This window comes from Protobothrops mucrosquamatus, unplaced genomic scaffold (genome assembly GCF_001527695.2).
Source record: "Protobothrops mucrosquamatus isolate PMUCROS unplaced genomic scaffold, P.Mucros_1.0 scaffold351, whole genome shotgun sequence".
Classification (NCBI taxonomy): Eukaryota; Metazoa; Chordata; class Lepidosauria; order Squamata; family Viperidae; genus Protobothrops; species Protobothrops mucrosquamatus.
This window is the reverse complement of record NW_015386686.1, coordinates 729,063-748,983: the sequence shown is the minus strand read 5'-3', so window position 1 is coordinate 748,983 and position 19,921 is coordinate 729,063. Positions and strand designations below refer to the sequence as shown.

The 19,921-nt window shown below is 37.3% G+C and overlaps 1 protein-coding gene across 1 annotated transcript in view; it reads left to right on the top strand.

Moving 5' to 3' along the window:
- Positions 1 to 4,520: 4,520 nt before the first annotated feature.
- KDM5B (lysine demethylase 5B) overlaps positions 4,521 to 19,921 on the top strand; it is a 57,697-nt gene continuing 42,296 nt past the window's right edge. The window contains exons 1-5 of the mRNA XM_015815578.1: positions 4,521 to 4,736; positions 12,892 to 12,969; positions 14,366 to 14,488; positions 15,240 to 15,410; positions 18,782 to 18,838. Coding sequence (XP_015671064.1) covers positions 4,599 to 4,736; positions 12,892 to 12,969; positions 14,366 to 14,488; positions 15,240 to 15,410; positions 18,782 to 18,838 — 567 coding nt within the window. The 5' untranslated portion in view covers positions 4,521 to 4,598. The remainder of the gene's footprint in view (positions 4,737 to 12,891; positions 12,970 to 14,365; positions 14,489 to 15,239; positions 15,411 to 18,781; positions 18,839 to 19,921) is intronic.

The following is a 19,921-nucleotide window of genomic DNA, read 5'->3' as shown; positions in this document are numbered from 1 at the left end:
GTTTTTAATCAGTCTAGAATAAAACCACTCCCTGCTTCAACCCTTATAGTCGTTATTCCGGATGATCAGCTGCGTAGCTTTAGCACGCACTAAAAGGGAGTATACTGTCATCTTTCATAACTCATTAACTCTCCAGTATGGTAAGAGGGCAAGAAGGCGGAACTCTACCATGCCCTGGGCCAGGGGTAGGCAACCTTGGCTCTTTTATGACTCGTGGACTTCAACTCCCAGAATTCCTGAGCCAGCCATGCTGGCTCAGGAATTCTGGGAGTTGAAGTCCACGAGTCATAAAAGAGCCAAGGTTGCCTACCCCTGCCCTGGGCAGTAGCATATACCTCATGCGCTTAAGATGCGCAAATTATAAATACTGAATTCCGACGGGCGCAGCACCCAAAAGGCTTGGGTTCACCAGCTGTTGCAAACCTACTACGGTGTCACATACCTAGGAGCTGAGGTGCAGAAAGGGACTGGGTGGACACCCCCCCCAAACTAAAAGTTGGATAAAAACGGGGGCGGTGCCTAGGCCTTGTCGAAAGACTGACGACTCCTCCCTTTGTACGGGGGAGGAGCAGATTGGGCCAGAAATACGGGAGCGAATACACGTGCGCTACGTGCAGCGCCTGCTGCTCCCCTGGGTCCTAGATGGCAAGTCTCTTCCCCTTTCCCCTCGGGTGGGGCTAGATTCTATGCAAGGTGCTTTGGCCCATCCTTTCTTTGTTGGGTCAGTACCTGAAGATAGGGTGGTGTCAGTCACAACACCTTGGTCATACATATTTGTGGCTCTCCTGCTTCATCCCCACCTTCGTACAATAGGAGATCCCTGGTAGATCCCGACGAAGGAGGCGTTTGGACTTCGTCCACGGGTCTAGCCCCATCCTACGTAGGTTGCGCTTCCCTTTGATAGTCTGACCTAAGAGAGGATTGTCCTTTTGCCCTGCTAATCGTCTTCGAATGGGCCGACGTACCGGTCAAGAGCCGAAGGATGCTAATCCGAGTGTAAAGTTCTGGCCACGGAAGAGCAGTATGAACCAAGTGACATCACCTCCATCGCCGTCCATCCCGCCTTCGCCATAGTTTGCCAGTAACAGAATAAAGAGCGGGGTGGGGTTATAGCAGGATAAGAGCTTAGACGCCACGTACCACGCTAGTTGGTAAAGTCATTTGGACAAAGCCTTAAATTATAGGCTCGGTTATCTTGTATTTTCTCTCTCTCACACAATGCAGAGTAGTACTGGATCCTCTTGAGCTTCGTGTGAAGTTGAATCAGAGGCATAGTTGTTAGGGAAGGCGGAAGGTAAAGATTAAATTGATTGCATGTCAAGATTCGAAGGATTGCTGGGTAATATTGGGGGAGACGGTTTGAACTTTTGTTTGTAAAGAAAACATCCCCCCCCACCCTCCAAAGTGCAAAACGATCGACGATGATTAACGGCAGAAGTCTTCGTATAACTTACAGCGGCGGGGGAGAGAGCGCAGGAAGAAACCTATTTCTGTAAAACTTTTTGGAATAATTCCAAAATTACAACCCATTTCTTCTTGAGAAATTCTGCTAATAAGGCTTAAACATCGATGGAATGAGGTAGGGAGAGACAACTCTTGACACGGTGAAAATATGACCTACTTTTGGAGAGCTAAAACTTGGTTAAAGATAGTTTAGTCGGAGTTTAAGCGCACCCCGCATAATATGGAGTGTCCAAAGCTGTATTGATATTGCGAGAAGCCTCGTTGCCAAAAGGAAAAGTATGTGAAAAAGTGACAGCTCTCTTTCTGTCCAGGAACGGGGCGCATTTAACAAAGTATGTCCTATTAATCGCTGCTCAGAAGTAAATTAGACTGAGATTTAATTGGGGTTTGTTTCCAGGTAAGCGGATGGATCATAGTCCCCGATGCTAAAGCTATAATCCTCCACATGCATTTGCACTCTTACTAGGAAATAAATATATCTTTCATCTTAGTAGAGGATCAAAGTAAACCCCTTTTAAATTGGAGTTGCAGCATCGGTTTTTAATGTTTACTCGGATCGTCCTCTTCTCCCCAATCACTAATTTCCATTGTCCTGAACACTCCAGTGATCTGCCCATGGCCCGTACTGAAGAGCTTCGATTCTTCTATGCAGCCTTGAAAGGCACACATAGAGCAGCTCTCCAGTTTGCACTCCACACTCCACCCTCCCTCCTCGTGCAGTGATTTACACTGGAAAAGGAGGCTTCTCCACTGCACAGCACCAGGCGCAGACAATGAACCAGCTCAGCCTCCCTCCCCTTATGACGTCCCCCAAGCTTTTGGCCTATCCGAGAGAATAGAGAGGCTCTTTAAAAAAAGAAGTGCCGGCATTGAGATGGCTGTCAGCTGTGAAAGATCGCTCCGCACATGTAAACATAGATCATAAAGGCGAAGGTGGATTAGAGAGTAGAGACCTATGTGCTCGCGGTCTCTGCGTGCAGCTCATTAGTTTAGACTCGAGGTCTCGAGTTGATCTTCCGTTGGAGGAACTCTAGCATCGCAACAATCCCATAATAGGTTTCTGGAACAAAGACAAATCCAAAAGTTTTATATATAGCAAGCAGGTCTATATGAAGAAATTACTTAAGTTTATAAGAACCTTAAGCTTAGATATTTTTGTTCAAACTAAAACAAAGTAATCTTAATATATTTATAATAAAATTGCCCTTAAGTTCTAAGAGAAGTCACACACAGCTTTAGTACTTTTTTAATATATACAATTGCTATATTCAATTTACCTCTGAAAAAACTAATAAATGATTCTGCTTTGTGTTAAAGTCCATGATTCTAAGCATGTTTTTTTCCCTTTAAAATAATATTGAAGTCTTTTTATATGCATGTTTGCCTCTCCAATATTAGAATCTCAGCATTCTTTTGGAATCAATCTAAACCTATGTTATTTTGCACATTAAGAAGCCAAGGTTAAGACAAAGTAGATTTATCATAGTAGATATCATGGGCCAATGTTTACAAGTAACAAATCATTAAGCAAAACTGCAAAGTAAAACAATTAACAGAATCATTGAACATGCATTATGCAGTATTTTCAAGTCTCATTTGGAAATAAATGTCACTGAATTCAGTAGACTTTATTGCCAAACAAGCAGAATCAAGTTCAGTTACACTGGATTAATAAAGAGAGATTAAAAACTACAATTATTGTAAGAGAAAATATGGCTTACCTTTTTTGGCCTCACCCCAGTCTCCATTCTGAAATACAACTGTAGACTATACAAAGAAATTAAGTTCCTTACTGTGATGCTGTTCACAATATTAATGTAATGCAAGCAGTTTTGAAAAGACTATTGATAGTTTCATGTACTCTACTTATTGGGATGCTTCTTTTTCATAATGCCAAATTTTCTTTAAAGAGTTAAAAATATCTCAATCCCATCCCTCTTTGTGTGCATTGTTCTCTTGCATCAGACATGTACTTTTTTACCATACTAACAAGTTTTATTTACAAAAAAGATTTTACTAAAATCAATGCCCTGATCACTATCCTACTCATGACCATCTGAAACTTAAAACTTAATAAAAATTGCTATTCAGTTCAACAATAGCACAATAAAACAAATATAGCTTTCTATGACATTTCCTCATCTCAGGACTGATGGAGAGGAGGCAGATGAATTATTGTATTTGGACTGAAAGATCAGAGGGGTGTATGCCAGAAATTTGCTTTTAAACTGAAAACTATGTCTCAGATTTTGGCAGGAGGTTATTTTGTTTTCATGTGTTGTGTTTTCTAGCTATAGCTAGAGAATCTCAATAGCTCAAACATACAAAATGACCTTATTCATATCAAAATAGCTACTCAGGTTGATTTTATAGCTATGCGGGGGGGGGGAGGGGGGAGAGGTAACAGGGCAAGCATGAATTAAAGCTGCAGGTAGAGTATGGAATGAATCAGTTGTACACATGGCTGCAAGAGTTGTGCACCCAGGCCAAGACACACCCATTTTCTTAAGCAATTTGTCACAGCAATTTAAGCCAAGGGCCTACTCTTCACAGTCCCATGCATCCTCGACTGGTAGTGTATATATTTATACCAACTAAAGTTAACTACGTTTAGTAGAAAGTGGCTTGACTGAACCAATACGAACAATGGGAGACTGTTTGCCATTGGCCTTTTAAGCCTGGCCCTCCTTCTCAATTTGTTGCCGTGGAGCTACGGTACCGAGGCCGGGAGCCTTTCCTTCCCGTCAACCTGCGATCCTTCGGGCCCAATAGGCCCTAAACTCCAGTCAGAGTAGCCCGGGGGAAGAGACCTTCAGCAAGTGGGAGAATACAGCCCCGTTTTCTGTTAACTGCTTTGGAAGACTCTTGCCGCCCGTATCCCGACCCACAAACAAAGGGGTGAGAAGGAGGAGGAGGGCTTGGCACCCCATGTGGTGAGAATGAACGTCAGCCCCTAAGAAAAAGCGGGGGGGGGGAACTTCTCATAGAGCGTCCTCATCCGCGGACTCTTTTTCCTCCTCCCTCCCTTTTGCGCGGAGGCACATCGTCCATTCTAGAGGTGTTCATCGACGCTTTGGCTGTTGGGGGATTGTTCGGAACGGTTGCCCGAGTCGGAGGTGCCCGTCCTGCCGGCCATGGCCGAGTTCCTGCCGCCGCCAGAGTGCCCTGTTTTCGAGCCCACTTGGGAAGAATTTGCGGACCCTTTCGGCTTTATCCACAAGATCCGGCCCATTGCCGAGCGGACCGGGATCTGCAAGGTGCGGCCACCACCGGTGAGTAAACCTTGACGACGCCCGCGGGGTAGAGTTCTTCTCTTGCTCCCATCCCAAACAGGCATTGGGCGGGGGGATGAAGCCGTACGTGAAAATGGGGGGGGTCGTCCCCCGGGCCACTCGCCCCCTTCCGACGAGCTCCTCCCGAGACCCCAAGTACCTCCCCCGTCCTCCAAGGCTTTCATTGAACTCGGTTGCCGGGCGTCCCCGTCCGTGCCTGCTCTGAAACTTTCCCCCAACTCCCCCTTCCTCCTTGCACGAAGCTTCCACTCCCCCTGCAGTCCCACGCCCGCGTCGCCACGGGGAAAAGTGCGCCCTTCCCTAAGAGGGATTCCCTACTATCCAGCTGTTCAGGGTGGGCTCGAGGCTTTCCTTCGTGGGGGCTAGTGAAGAGGAACAACGGAGTGGGAGGGGGAGCCGCTTCCTCGCCTTGCCATCCCAGGAGTCCAATACCCTAAAAAGCTTTGTGTGCTTCAGGTCGACTTCTTTTTGTAGGTCCGACTTCCTACCCCATCCGGCTAAGAGGAGAGTGTGGGGTGTCGCTTGGCCGTCCGTCCTTGTAAGCAAGCGGGCTTGGAGGCTCGGTTCCCCGTGGGAGACCCATAAATATGGCTGCCGGCGAGCTCCCCCATCGCTCTCGCTTCGGCCCCTGACTCCACTCGAGAAACTCTGCTCACTCCGCAACCCTCTGCGGTCAAAATAAAGTTGCCTTGCGAGGTCCAGCCGACAACCTGGGAAGCAAAAAAACCCAAAACCTTACTTTTATAGCGTTTCTCTCTCCCTCCCCCACCCCCCTCCATTCTCACACACACGAAACAATTCTAAGCTGCTGGGTTTTTAGATCAAAGGAAGAAGTTATCTCGGGGTTGTTTTTGAAGGGCCTTCTCTGGATGACTTCTCCAAGGGTCGCTAGTGGGCACTGCCTTTAAAGAGCAGTTGAAGCTTTTGTTTCTACCCCAGAAGATCTTAACAACTGTAGGCATCATGTGTGCAGCTTCAGACATGTTTTCAACTTCATAAAGGGTTTTAAAACTTCCCTGCATGACTAGATGTATGTTTTCTGATTGCAGGCAAATAATGAAAATGTATGCTATGTGATATTATTTTTGTTTTTAAAAAATGTGGAGTTCTACAAGGCAGTAGTCTTAGGAGAAATTGTATAGCTGTAAAGAGATGGCCGGTTCATAAAGTTGGATATTTTGAAAGTAGTTTTGAATCTAGTCAGGTACTTTGTCAAACAAAGTTTAACCTGTGTCAGATTCTTTAGAGTTACACTGCTGCTTTCAGTATAAGTACTTTGAGCAATCATTGTGTAAAGACTTAAATGAGACAGCTGCTTGGGTGTTGCCCTCCATATTGGCATTGTGGTTAAGCTAAAGCTGAAGATTTCCTTCCCCCCCTTTTCTGCACCTATAAAAATAATTCTGTGGCCATTCAGGACCCATCTGGCTTGATTTTAATAAAGGTATCCATATTTTAAAGTTGAAAATAAATATATTACATTGGAGAAATCTTTTCTTTTAGAATCCTAGGCAGACATGGCCACCATTTTAGAGTACAAAACATAGTGGAAAGGGTGATAAGTCTCCATCATTAAAAAATAAACAGGCACTACAGCAGGCTGCAAGAGGGTAGCTTTGAGTAAAACAGCCTGTTATTATTTTGTTACTGGCAGTGGCTTTATTACTACAGTTATTTGAATTTGGTGAAAAAGATAAAATATGGATCAGAAGGAAGTATTTAAAAAAATCACATGTTTGGTTTTTAAAAAGAGAAATCTATTCCTTCAACCAAAAATAAAGATGTCTTCATTTAGGAGACCAGATGGCCTCAGGCAGCATTCATTATAGTGAGGGGTCCTTAACAGCATTTAATTTGGAAGTTAAGACATTTTGATAATGTTAGAAGTTCTATTAAAACTTTATGTTCTGTTTTGGATACATTTGAAAATAACTTTTAGTTTTAATTACTGTAGTCAATATAACTGGAGAAAGTGGTATGTAGGACTTCTCTTCTGTATTAAAAAATACTCATCTTTGTTCCAATCAGTGATCCACTTAGTTCAATAAAGTTTATTCAGAAGTAGCACTTAGTGGGATAGCACTTATATACATATTATACAGCTTCTGATTTAAAAAAATATATGAAAGGTAATATATATTTTGTAGATTCTCTAAATTATTTTCTCCATATTTAAATTTGTTATTAAGTCAGATAAAATTTCTTTATTTAAGATTGTTATGCAAACCTTTATCATGTTTTACAATCACTTTAAATTTTAGTGTTGGGGGCAGATTTGTACATGTTTGTGAGATATAGTTCAAAAACTGGGTTGACCAAGTGGTAGCTGAATTACTATTACTGGGAGTTTTGTCAATTAAGGTGAGATTTTTAAAATAAAATCTAGACCATTTTAGAAAATGGACTGAAAATAAGAGACATATGTTTCATATAAATTGGTACAGTTTTGTGAAAAAATAAAACTAATTTGGTTTTTTAAGATATTTTTCAAGAAGAAAACTATTTTCCATGCCTGGTCTTGGAATTTGTTATCTCGCACTGTCAGAGAACATGTGTTCCACATTTGAAGCTCTTTTTATAAGTAATACCACCTTTATAATAAAGCCTAGTTGTATATAACAGAGGTCATATTGGAAAACATATCTGGTTTGTAGATCAGTATATGGAATATAATATGTACCATCAGGGCTTTTTTTGTCATAGAACACCCAGAACGGAGTTCCAGCACCTTTTTTGGATGGAACTTTGTAGGGTAGGCAAGGTGGGTTGTATGACATGTGTGAGTTCCGGCACCTTTTTTTTTTTTTTTTTTACAAAAAAAGCACTGTGTACCATAATTACACAGGCATTTCTGCTTTGATGCATTTATTGTTGATACTTAAACTCCACATATTTCTGGATTTGGCATCAATTGTTTCTAGAAAGTGAGTATACCATTTTGAAGAGACACACTAGCATTTTATGCATAAGTAGCTTTCATTTTTCATAATGGGTGGAAAAGACTAAAATTATGTTTATCTGGTCAGAATATGTTTATGGATCCCTATTCTTGACTGTTATTTTTTATTAATATAATCTAATGGAAAATTTAAAGTATGCTGACATAAATCTGGTCCATTTGTTTAAAATAACAATCTATAGAGTCTCTTTCTCACCTTCTTGTTATTGAAAACTTCTTTTGTACCAATTTTAAATTCTTGATGTTAGAGGCTATAGCCCCAAATACCACATTATTTAATAATTTCAGTAAAGTTAGCAGCTCCTAACTCTTACAATTTGTTTGATTGTACAGAGTTGAGACTTGTTGAAATAAATGTAAGTACATTGATTTAAGTACATGTTTATACATTGGATAGCATGTATACATTTAATAAATATGTACTAGTATAGACTTGAGTAAACTATACACTATTTAACTCACTGAACCCACTGCAGAATGCAAATTTTTAGAGAAATATCTTTCTCATTTAAAATGTTCAGGAAAAAATGGTCCCTTTATTATCATAAACAGTATGTACATTCATTGGCAGAAAATACCCCTTTCTGGCTAAGTTTAAGAAGTAGATACCACTCAAAACTATGAATTCTTTTCTACCTTCTGCTCTTAAAATTAACAAAGTTCTCATTTGTAGTACTAGACCTTTATCATAGATATTTACTTAGAAGTTATTTTAGAGATTAAACTATTGAACATTATACATTTAGACATACTTGGAGCTTATACTTATATTAATATATTTATTAGAACTGCAATTCATTTTTCAAAATGCTAGACAACATAAAAGTTTTCAAAATAAAAATCTCAGATAAGTTGCACTTCATAAAGAATTTGTCTATGCGATATTAATTCCTGAAATGAGATTTTCAGTTATAACTATTGTTTACAAACCCTATGTTAGATTATTTTCCTGATGTTTCTTGATTTTTCTGATGATATCTGACTCCCTTATTTCTACTTTAGGACAACTTTCCATATGTTGCCTTCTAGATGTGTAGCTTTCAGTTCCCAGAATTTCCTAACATAGTCATTGGTGAATATTCTGAGAATTAGGAACTTATTACATCCAGGATTATGTGTTTAGATAGGATACTTCCTCATCTACATTGTAACATTCAGTTAGTCAAATTGTGATTAATCAAGATCTAAATCTTGAATTAATACAGCTGTAGCAAGCTTGTGAATCAGGTAATTCTAGTTAGGTGTAACCAATTATGTTCTGATGACATGGCAAAAAATAGTAAGTGCTGTTTAGTGGAGTTATTTGCACTATATTTGATCTTCTGATTTAAGCAGAATTGATAGAAAGGTTGTACAGCTCATGAAATGTGAATGAATTGCTCACTGTTAAGATTTGTATCTCCTAATATTTTTTAAAAATTATTTCTCATTGAGTTTACATAACACTTTCTAATTTCAGAAGTGGTAGGTTACTTCATTTATCATTATGCATAATTTCTTCACTATGAAAGATGGCAAATTTCCTACTGAGAGTTAAGTCCAGAAGTTGTCACTGAAAAGACCAGGTCCACATTATAAATCATGAATGAAGTGACAAAATATTATTCTTAGATTATGGTTGGAAAAAATATTGAGAAACCATAGTTGCTGATAGTGAGGGTAATGAAAGCTTTACATTCCTCTTTGGTGTGAAGAAGAGGGAAGTAACCATTCAAAATGTGATTACGTGATGGGGGCAGTCATCAAAACATCAGAACCGGGTCATAAGTACTTGGGGGGAATCTGTCAAAACTTTTAATGACTGATAAACAACTGGTCATAAGTCAAGGACTACTTGTGTACCTCTGAGATAAAAAAAATATTGCTTGGACTGTAGAATTGAAAGCTTATTTTGTGGAAGTTTCAGAAATAAGATAATAGGATATAAACATAGAAGTAGATATTAAATTATCATATACTGTATTAGGGAACATTTTCTTAACAGATGATAAGTTCACAAAATCCTATTTTGCTAAGATCATATTTATGGTTATTATGTCATTATAGAAAAAAAAGTGAGAAAAATATTTCAAAGGGACCATATAACAAGGTGAAGGAACAACAGGATTTTCAATCATTTGAGTTTTTTTTAATAATATAACAATAATAGAAAGATGAACTTTGTAGAGAAAACTAGGATTCGTTACGTGAAGTCTTCCTTGCCAATATATTTTCTGAGTGTTTTTCTTTTCAGATTAACTTCTGAAACCAAAAATGAATCCAAATGGGAAGGAAGGAAGTGATCTTGTGGGAGGCATTTCTAGGAAAAATGGGCAAGCATGCAATATTTTAATTTTTCTTCCTTTTTATACGTTGATCAGCCCCACTCTTAGTTTTGGCATTTTGTTCTTCCCCAACAAATATAAGATTGGGACCACATTTTTGCTGGATGCAGACTTAAAGAATATTCATATATCATATAACTGGCAATGTTGGATTGTTTTTTCTATAATATGAGGCATTTTTAATCTGCTTTGATAGATAGTAATACTTTGTCTATAGAGCTTTGCAGTTTTTCAAAAAGGTGTTTGGCTTCAATGAAGGCTTGAAGCTGTTTTGTAAAGCAAGGCGACCCCCTCATTTTTAACACCAAAATAGCTATGTTGCTTTGTTTTGCTTTTTCTCTGATAATTTTCCAGAAGTTCTAGTAATTCAGTGTTCTCCAACTTTTCTGGCTTGATGGACCAGCGGAGGTGGCAGTGGGGGAGGATGATTTTGTGCACACACCCGCCATCACTTCTGCAGCCTGGTTCTGAAAGGGGTACGGTCTGGCAGTGGGCCACAGACCGGGGGTTGGGGACCCCTGTAATAACTGGAAGAGTCTTCTGCACATGTGCAGAAGCCTTTCCCTTGTTACAAGTAAGCTGCTAAAGGCATCCTTCAGTCACTGAAATTATGATTGACATTTTAAGAAGCTGTGAAACAACTAGCCAATAGCAAATTGCATTGTTTTTGTCTAAGGAGTGTCTCATTGCCTGTGCTATATAGACAACCTTGTAAAGTAAAGCCACTTCATATGGAGGTAACACAGTAGTGTATTCTATGTCTTGGCTTGTAGTTTTAGCTAGTAGTAACGAGACAGGGATGCCAAAATTGTTGTGGCTATGATGAGATCATCTCTATTACTAGACATTTACCTCTTCCCACTATACATTAATGTGGCAAATTCCATATTCTGTTGTTCTGCTAATAGCTCTATTCTAACTAAGTATAAATAGCTGAATGTCATTATGAAAAAAATCAACATAACAATATGTATGGATTAAAATCTGAATCGGTTTCTAATCCCCTGCCAGTAATGAATCTTAATATATAAAAATATACCTATCATTCTCATTCTCAATCACTTAACTATGCTGATGGAATAAGGGTTGAAATATAACTATTTAATTGTATATAATTGACCTGAATTGAGAGGATGCAGTCTTTTGAACATTTATTTAGAATAAATTTCAGTAGTGCATAAGCAATTTTTTTTCCACATATAAACAAGTTCATTATTTATTTATTAGTCCAGTTCAGCCTTGCTCCCTGGAAAGAAGTCTCCCACAAGATCCAGATGATCCCCACTCTTTTGCTATTTAGAAGAGCTGTGAAGGCCTGACTCTTCACCCAGGTCTTTGGCAAGGAAGAGTGAGACCCCTCCTTCATTACGCTTGCTGTATTTTATATTTTATTGATTTGGTTGTAACTTTTTTGTGAGTCCCCCAGAGTCATTAAATTGGGTGGAATACAGGTTAAATAAAAACAATAATATTGGCCATCCATCTGGGAAAGAAATACTGGTCAGCCAACAAAATAAAAACAAGTTATTTCAGTAAAACAAAGAAACCAAATAAAGCTACATCAAAGCTCAGTACAGGTAGTCCTTGATTTTTTATGGTGTTTGCAGTGTGGTCACGTGACTGATTTATGATATTTTTTTTACTGAAAACTGGCATTTGCTTCCATATTTAGCAAAAATACCCATAGTGAATAAAGGGGGGAGGTTTTTTTATCCCGCCTTTATTATTTTTAGGAATAATATATCAAATACTCCTCCCTCCTATTTTTCCCACAATAAGTCCTGTGAGATGAGTTAGGCTAAGAGAGAATGACTGGTGCAAAGTCACCTAGCAAGCTTTCATGCCTAAGGCAGAACCAGAACTCTCAGTCTCCTGGTTTCTAGCCTGATGCCTTAACACTAAACCAAACTGGCTCTTGTTTAATGACCATAGCATTACTGTGAAAAAAGTCATAAAATTGTATTGGTCACATTATAACCTGTTTTATAACCATCCCAGCTTACTACCATAATTGGCAGGCTCTATTACAGTTGTAAGTTGAGGACTACCTGTCCTTCAGAGCCACTAGTTACATAAATTTCTATCAGGGTCCCTATACTAACATCCCAATTCCATTGTCTGGAGGAAGAGCTGGGTCTTCATGATTTTACGAAAGATCAATAGATTGGGAACTGTCCATATTTCATACTCTTCAGATAGGTGCCATACAGAGAAGGCATGCTTTCAGTGACTCATCAGGTGACATTGTTTTAGCAACAATGCCCAGAACATGTCCACCTTGCTAGATCTGGAAGGACAGGTCAAAACCATCAGAGAAAGATAATTTTGCAAATAACCTGGTCCAATGCTGTACAGGGATTTAAAATCCATTGAAACCCAGAAGTCTACTGGGAGCTTGCAGCTCATATAGTATAGTGTTCAGAAACACTAAAGAAGATTTGGGTTTAATTTTAATTTTAATTTAAAATCAGAAATTTAAAACAACTGAGCAAATACTTTGTTTTCCAAAAACCAAGGAAAATTACTTGTACTATCTTTAAAACTAATCTGATACACTAATTTTAATACAAAGTCATTTAATTACCAGATTGCAGGCAATATTAAAATATAAAACAAGTGTTCTTCTTAGTACTTCACCTGCTTCCAGTAGACAAAAGGAGTCAAAGATAGGACAGTAAGCACTAATATACTTGCTCGATCCTCATCAGTGTGATTTCCAAATTACCTTTGTCTGCCATAGCACTTGTAAGATGTAATGCACCATTATATTTTTTTCAGTTAAATTTCTAAGTGTCTGAAAATGCAGTAAGAAATGTTTCAGATTAAACTTACTATTTTTCTTTTTCTTTAGGACTGGCAGCCTCCATTTGCATGTGATGTTGATAAACTTCATTTTACTCCAAGAATCCAAAGGCTGAATGAATTAGAGGTAATGACCTCAGAAATATGAATCGCATTAATAATGAACATCTTATACATCATAGCATATAGAATTTTGAAATTAAATACAATTAAATAGTTTTCAAATTATTTTTTGTTACAGCATACAGATATTTCAGTGTTCATGACTCAGGTTCCAAAACCAAGAAATTCACATTGAGGTTCTTCTAAGCAATTTTCTTTATTGAAGCCATCCTGGAAACAGTGAGGGAATGGCCCCCACTGCCTTGGCCCAGGCCCAGGCCGGCCGGGAGCCAATGTACAATTTTGTCGTGGCCATCTATGCTGAAACACATTCAGTCTTAGCTCCACAAGGCCGTCTGGAAACAGCGAGGAGCCAGACCCTGTCGTGTCAGCCCCGCCCCCTGGGTGCATGCTGGGGAGGTGTCACCCTTTGTGAGGAATGAAGAAATGCACCATCACCTGGAAGTGGCCCTCGCCTACTTCACATATCCGGCTTGATTGGCTCCGGCGGAGGGGTTTCAGCAGGCAGTGAGGCTCCTCCAGTGGACCATGCCTTGGCACTTGCCCCAGTCCCACCCCCTTCTGCCAGAGACCCTTAGATCTGTCCCACTCCTACCCAGGCCCCCACAGGCACCCTTGACGCGAACGATGTAAAGCTGGCCATGCCCATCCAATAGGCCACATCCACTCCGTCCACACCCACCCACTCCGTCCACACCCACCCGGCCCCCCAAGGGCAACCACAATGCTGATGCGACCCTCAGTGAAATTGAGTTTGACACCCCTGATCTAGATCATTAATGAATAAGTTAGAAATATATAAGCTTGAGTACAAGGGCTGGAAAACCCCAGTATAACCATCATCTTTAAAGCGCTCCATGGCATCGGACCCNGGACTGGCCTAGGGGAAATTTTTAGAGGGGGTTTTAATTATATTTTAATTAGATCACAGTTAAATATTTCCTTTTTAATTAATTTTTAATCTTGTAATGTTATCTGTGTATTTTTACTCGATTGTTAGCCGCCCTGAGTCCGCAAGGAGAAGGGCGGGATATAAATTTAATAAAATAAATAAATAAATAAATAAATAAACATACCCCCTGGTTTTCAAATATAATTTGAATGTAACTGTATACCCAGTATATCAGATTCAAATTTTATTTTTGATAATTTCAATGAGACAGATTTTTTTAAAGAAGTATTTTTGTACTTTTTTAGAATACTAGCTCTATTTAAGCAGAAAATGCTTGTTCAAGTATCAAATATGATATGATTGTTTAGAAATACATCTAATACTTCTCTTGTACTGCTACGTGAAACACTGACATTTGAATAGGAGAATAAATATTTATTAAATTTGTGTGGTCTCCCATCTCAATTGCATGACTTCTGTATAATATATACACTTTATATTTTAATAGGCTCAGACTAGGGTGAAACTGAATTTTCTGGACCAGATAGCAAAGTTCTGGGAACTCCAGGGATGCACACTGAAAATTCCACATGTAGAAAGAAAAATTCTAGATTTGTTCCAGCTTAACAGGGTAAGTTGTGCATTACAATTTTTGACAAAATTTAGAAATAGTTCTTAAGGCCACTGCAAGATGCATTTTCTAGAAATAAAATTCAGATTATGATGTCACCCTTGGGGTGACTGGGGATATACATTATATTTTTTGCCATGGACAAGGTGCAAATGAAACTTATTTTATATTGTATATGGGATTTTTAGTTTCAGTTTTTAATTGGTTTTATGAATATTCTTTGTTTTTAAAAAAATTGACATATTCTAGGGCAGCGGTCCCCAACCCCTGTCTGCAAACCACTAATGGTCTACAGCCTGTTGGAAACTGGCCCGCGAAAGTGTGGGCAAACACGCAAAGCTCTATTTGCGCATGCATGGGATTAGGTTGCGTGCTCAAAATCATCCCTCTCCACACTGTCGCTGCCACCGTTACTGCCAGTCCATAGAGGTTGGGGATCACTGTTCTAGGGATTATAGAACAGTTTTTTGTTTTCTATTAGCAAATGGTAAGGAATTGTACCTTGTGTAGCTTTGCCAGAATTAAGTGGTAAGATTGAAGAGTTCACCCCTGTTTTTGGAGAACATGTTGATTACTTAAAACATTGTTTTTCTCTAGTATATCAAAATACTATTTTAAATTTTTCTTATTAATAATATAGATTATTGATAAAGGAAACAACTACATATTTAGACAAAGTAATTGCCATTTATTTTTACCACTGTTTTCATGCATACACATAATTGGCTACACAACTATTTTTACTTTATAGCTAGTTGCAGAGGAAGGTGGGTTTGACTTGGTCTGCAAGGACAGAAAATGGACTAAAATAGCTTCCAAGATGGGATTTGCTCCTGGCAAAGCGGTGGGATCACATATACGTGCTCACTATGAACGTATTCTTTACCCTTACAACTTATTCCAATCTGGAGCTAGTCTTCTGGTAAGTTCTGCTTTTTTAGTCCAGATTTTAAATAAACTTTTTCCCATTCTGCTCTAAAACATTCTAACAGTGCTTTAAAGTATAAAACATTTGTCCTTAATTTAGAAGTTTTGGTGCTGGCTGCTGAATTCTCAAAGTGATATATAATTCAGTGGGGTTTGGGAAATCTTTATACAACTTTGAAGATTTCCATGACCCCAAAACACAACCATTATTTATCAAGAAATTGATTTTTATAGAGGCTATTTTTATCCTGTGAAAAGAAAAAATGAATGAATTGACTGCTTCCTCACAATTGGAAGAATGTCCTTGCTTGGAGTAACTTGAAACTGCCGCTGGTCCTTACCCTGTATTCTACAGTACCCGTGTTTCAGTATGCTAGTTTTCATTTATCATTTTGAACTTGTTTAGGTATTTTCATTTTCGCTGTGTAGGCATAAGAACGTTTTCCTGTTCTCAAATGTGAGAGTTAAAGGTAAAAGCAATCTTCTGATTGGATATTGAGTGTTCTGATTTTCTATGAAATAATCATGTTCAGACCCAATTTTGGTTGTCTGATAAACTTGTTGTTAAAGCATAACATTCTCCTTCAAAACAAAGATAACTTTTTTTAGAATAAATCTTTATGGCCAGCTTAGTTATGTCTGTACCATATTAGGACAGTGCTCCATTTTATGGCTGTCTTGGAAACTTCATATTAATGAAATTCATCTTTCAAGAGTATTTGATAAACCCTGTGATCACATAATTCCAATTTTGCATTAGTTTTATTTATGATCCATTTCTGGAATGAATTAAAAGTGCTAGTGTTGATCTTTGAAGTCCCGAATTATTTGGGATCAGTCTATTTGAAAGATACCTAGTTTCTTAATAATCTTTCCAAGGACTTAAGCTTGTCCTTAAGCTCTGATATCAAATCTTAACTACAGTTGATGAAATTAGAAAATATTAAAATAGCATCTTATTAATCTAATCCCATTTTTCAGAAACATTTAAACATTTACGATTCTCTCTTGTAGTCTTTGAAAGAACCTTGAATGCATTTTATTTTGCTAGGCTCTCTTTTTCATTTATGGCTGGCCTGATTTTATCTGCTCTTTAAACAATTAATAGGGCTATTTTGTTTTAACTTTATAATAGTAGTAGTAGTAGTAGTAGTAGTAGTAGTAGTAGTAGTAGTAGTAGTAGTAGTAATAATAATAATAATAATAATAATAATAATAATAATAATAATAATAATAATAATAATAAAGTTGGAAGGGACCTTGGAGGTCATCTAGTCCAACCCCCTGCTCAGGCAGGAAACCCTATACCATTTCGGACAAATGGCTGTTCAGTCTCTTCTTAAAAATTTCCAGTGTTGGAGCATTCACCGCTTCTGGAGGCAGGTTGTTCCACTGGTTAATTGTTCCAACTGTCAGGAAGTTTCTCCTTAGTTCTAGGTTGCTTCTCTCCTTGGTTAGTTTCCACCCGTTGCTTCTAGTCCTGCCTTCAGGCGCCTTGGAAAATAGCCTGACTCCCTCCTCTCCGTGGCAGCCCCTGAGATGTTGGAACACTGCTATCATGTCCCCCCCCCCCCCGGTCCTTCTCTTCGTCAAACTAGACATACCCAATTCCAGCAACCGTTCCTTATAATTGAATAGGTTACCTTATGTAGAGACCATTTTGAAATTTTATCCTAAAAGATGGATATAGTTAATAAAATGCATGGAAAGAATGCAAACCATGACTAATCTTAATCTCTCTTTAGGTGCATATACACACACAATTCACTCATATGTGATAGAATTATGATTTATGTATATATATATGGGCTTTTAATAATTGATTTGTTATAATGAATACACTTTTAGAAAAGTGAGGTAAAGTGCATGTCTGCTAACCTGCCTTTTTCCCCCCTTACTCTTTTTCTTAATCATTTTTTTAATTATATGCTGATATTTCTTCAATAAAAGAAGAAGGAAAGAAAAGCAGGAGAAATAATTAGCTCCCTTTTACAATTGAATAATTTTGATTTAACTACAATAGGTAATTTTTAATGGAAACCTACATTTTTCAAAATAAATTATCAGTAAGCCGTATGCTATGTTTGCATTATCACACATTTGAGTATAGTATGGTGTGCATACATTTTCCATAGCGAATAAGTATTTAGAAATATTTTCTAATGGTCATAGTGTTATTGTTCTGAACGAAGGACTAGCTATTGTGGGCCTCTATAGCACTATATTCAGTTTATGAACATAGAAATAAGACTTTGAAATAATAACTAGTGTCAATAAAGCTGTGATTTGTTCTTTGCATTATTAGGGATTAAATCAATTAAATATTAATATATCACATTAAAAGAGTATGCAAAATATTTTTAATATTTTTTTTGAAGAGTTGTGTTGAACTTTTAAGACCAAAGGATATTGCGTTATGAACCCCAAATAAGAGTCAGATGGTGGGGAGTGGGGAAGAGAATATCTGTTAGACTCTGCAAAATGAAATTGGGGATAAGACATGAGATTTCAGTTTCCATGTTGTTTATACAAGGAAACTGAAGTCCAGTTTCATTGCAACTTTCTCATCCCAATAGAAGACAGTTTTAAATTGAAAGGACAGTTTTAAATTGAAAGGAAACAATACTATCAGTAGATGAATCCAATCATAACTGGTTATTGTGATGGTAAAATTGTAAGTGGACTGAATTTAGTCAATTTACACTATATTGCCTCACTGTGGGAAAACACATTTGTAAATCCTAACCAGTTGAGATATGTAGCAGCTCTTATCTTTCTTACAGTTTTTTACAGTTAGGTACTAAATATAGTATTTAAACATGCATACAGTATTCAATACTTTCTCAGTTAAGCAATATGTGTCTTTAGAAAAAAAAAAACTTGGAACAGTTTGGTTAGTATAGAAATGTTAATAATGCAAGATTGTCTCAATAAAAATGTCTGCTTTTGGACCAGAAAAATAATGTTCATGATTCTGTCATGATCGTTTTCCTATATTCCTACTGATTAGACTAATTAGGCAAATGCAATTCATTTAATCATTTTGTGTATGTATATATTGCTGTTGAGGCTAATAGAATTGGAGGGATGTCTTGTGCACATTTTCTTCATTACCTCATGTAGTCATAGTTACTGTGAAGGGAACATACAAACAACTTTCCATTTTCATCCCAAAAAGTCAGAGCCATTTTGGTTACTGTGTTTCTCAAAATCTACTTTTGCAGATGTCTTTGAAAATAAAACCTGAAGTATTTTTTTAAAGGGCCATTCTAAAGGTAAATGATTTTCAAATGACTACTTGTGGCCTCCATTTACAAGGTCACAATTCCTTTAAGTTGTAACTTTCCAAGCTCTCTCTTGCAATAGGCACCAGACATTTGTTCCAAACTGATGTGTTTAGTGGATGATGCAGTTCTGGAAAAGGTATGTTTGACATGACTTTTTGAATGACATCCCTATCTTTGTTCTAAACTATTTTGGATGCTCTCTGAAATCTTTCCTATGCAAAATATTCAAATTGTATATTCTGTTAAATAAACCATTATTTAAATTAATCTTAATGTTTTTTATCTGGTTCACTTCTACTTTTGATCATAAAACATTTTTTAAATTTTTATGTTTATATATAAATAATCCAAGGACTTGGATCTATAAAATCTATTTATTTTGTCTGTGTACACATCTTAATGAAACATTTCTATTAAAATAAGAGATCAGATTCTGCTGATCAATACAATATAGGCAAATGGTAGTATAATGATATTTTCATACAAATAAAATTTGGTACAGAAGAATTGGTGAAAAGAAACTAAATTAGCATTGCCACATATCTGCCAAACGTACTTGATACGGAAGAAAATTTATGGTGTTAAAACATATATTTCCTTATTTCAGCAGGATTATATTCAGCTATTAAAGTAGAAGAATGCTTATGGCTCTTACTAGTGACATACAAAAATTGCAGTCATTGGGATATAGCAATTGATATCTCAGATTCTGATATTTTCTCTGAGAAATTCTAAGCATTTAGTTTCCTCTGGTTTTCTCACATTAAATTCTAGAATGAGAAAAGGATATTTAGATCATTGAGTCATCCTTTTCACATATCCAAATTAAAACATTTCTGACTGGTAACTGTTCTTTCCTCAGTGTTGAAATGTATTAGAAAAAAATTCTAATTTTGAACAATATGAAAGCTTATATGTATCTTAAAATAAATTGCACCAAATATCCCCAGTTTTAAAGTATGCTTTTGATTTAAACTGTCAGTATTTCTGATTTTTTTTAAATAGAAAAATTATGAACAAGATAGTTTTAAAAAATTTTCAGGGAATTCCTTTTTTTGATATAATAGGTTGCTTAGCTGAAGCTTATAATTAGCTTGAGTGTTCATTTATATTTCTTTTCTTGAAATGTAAAGAGATGAACAAGTTCTTACTTGTGATAAATGTGTATTCTATCAGAATTTGCATATTCTTATTTTATTTTTTTATGTCAGAAGAACTG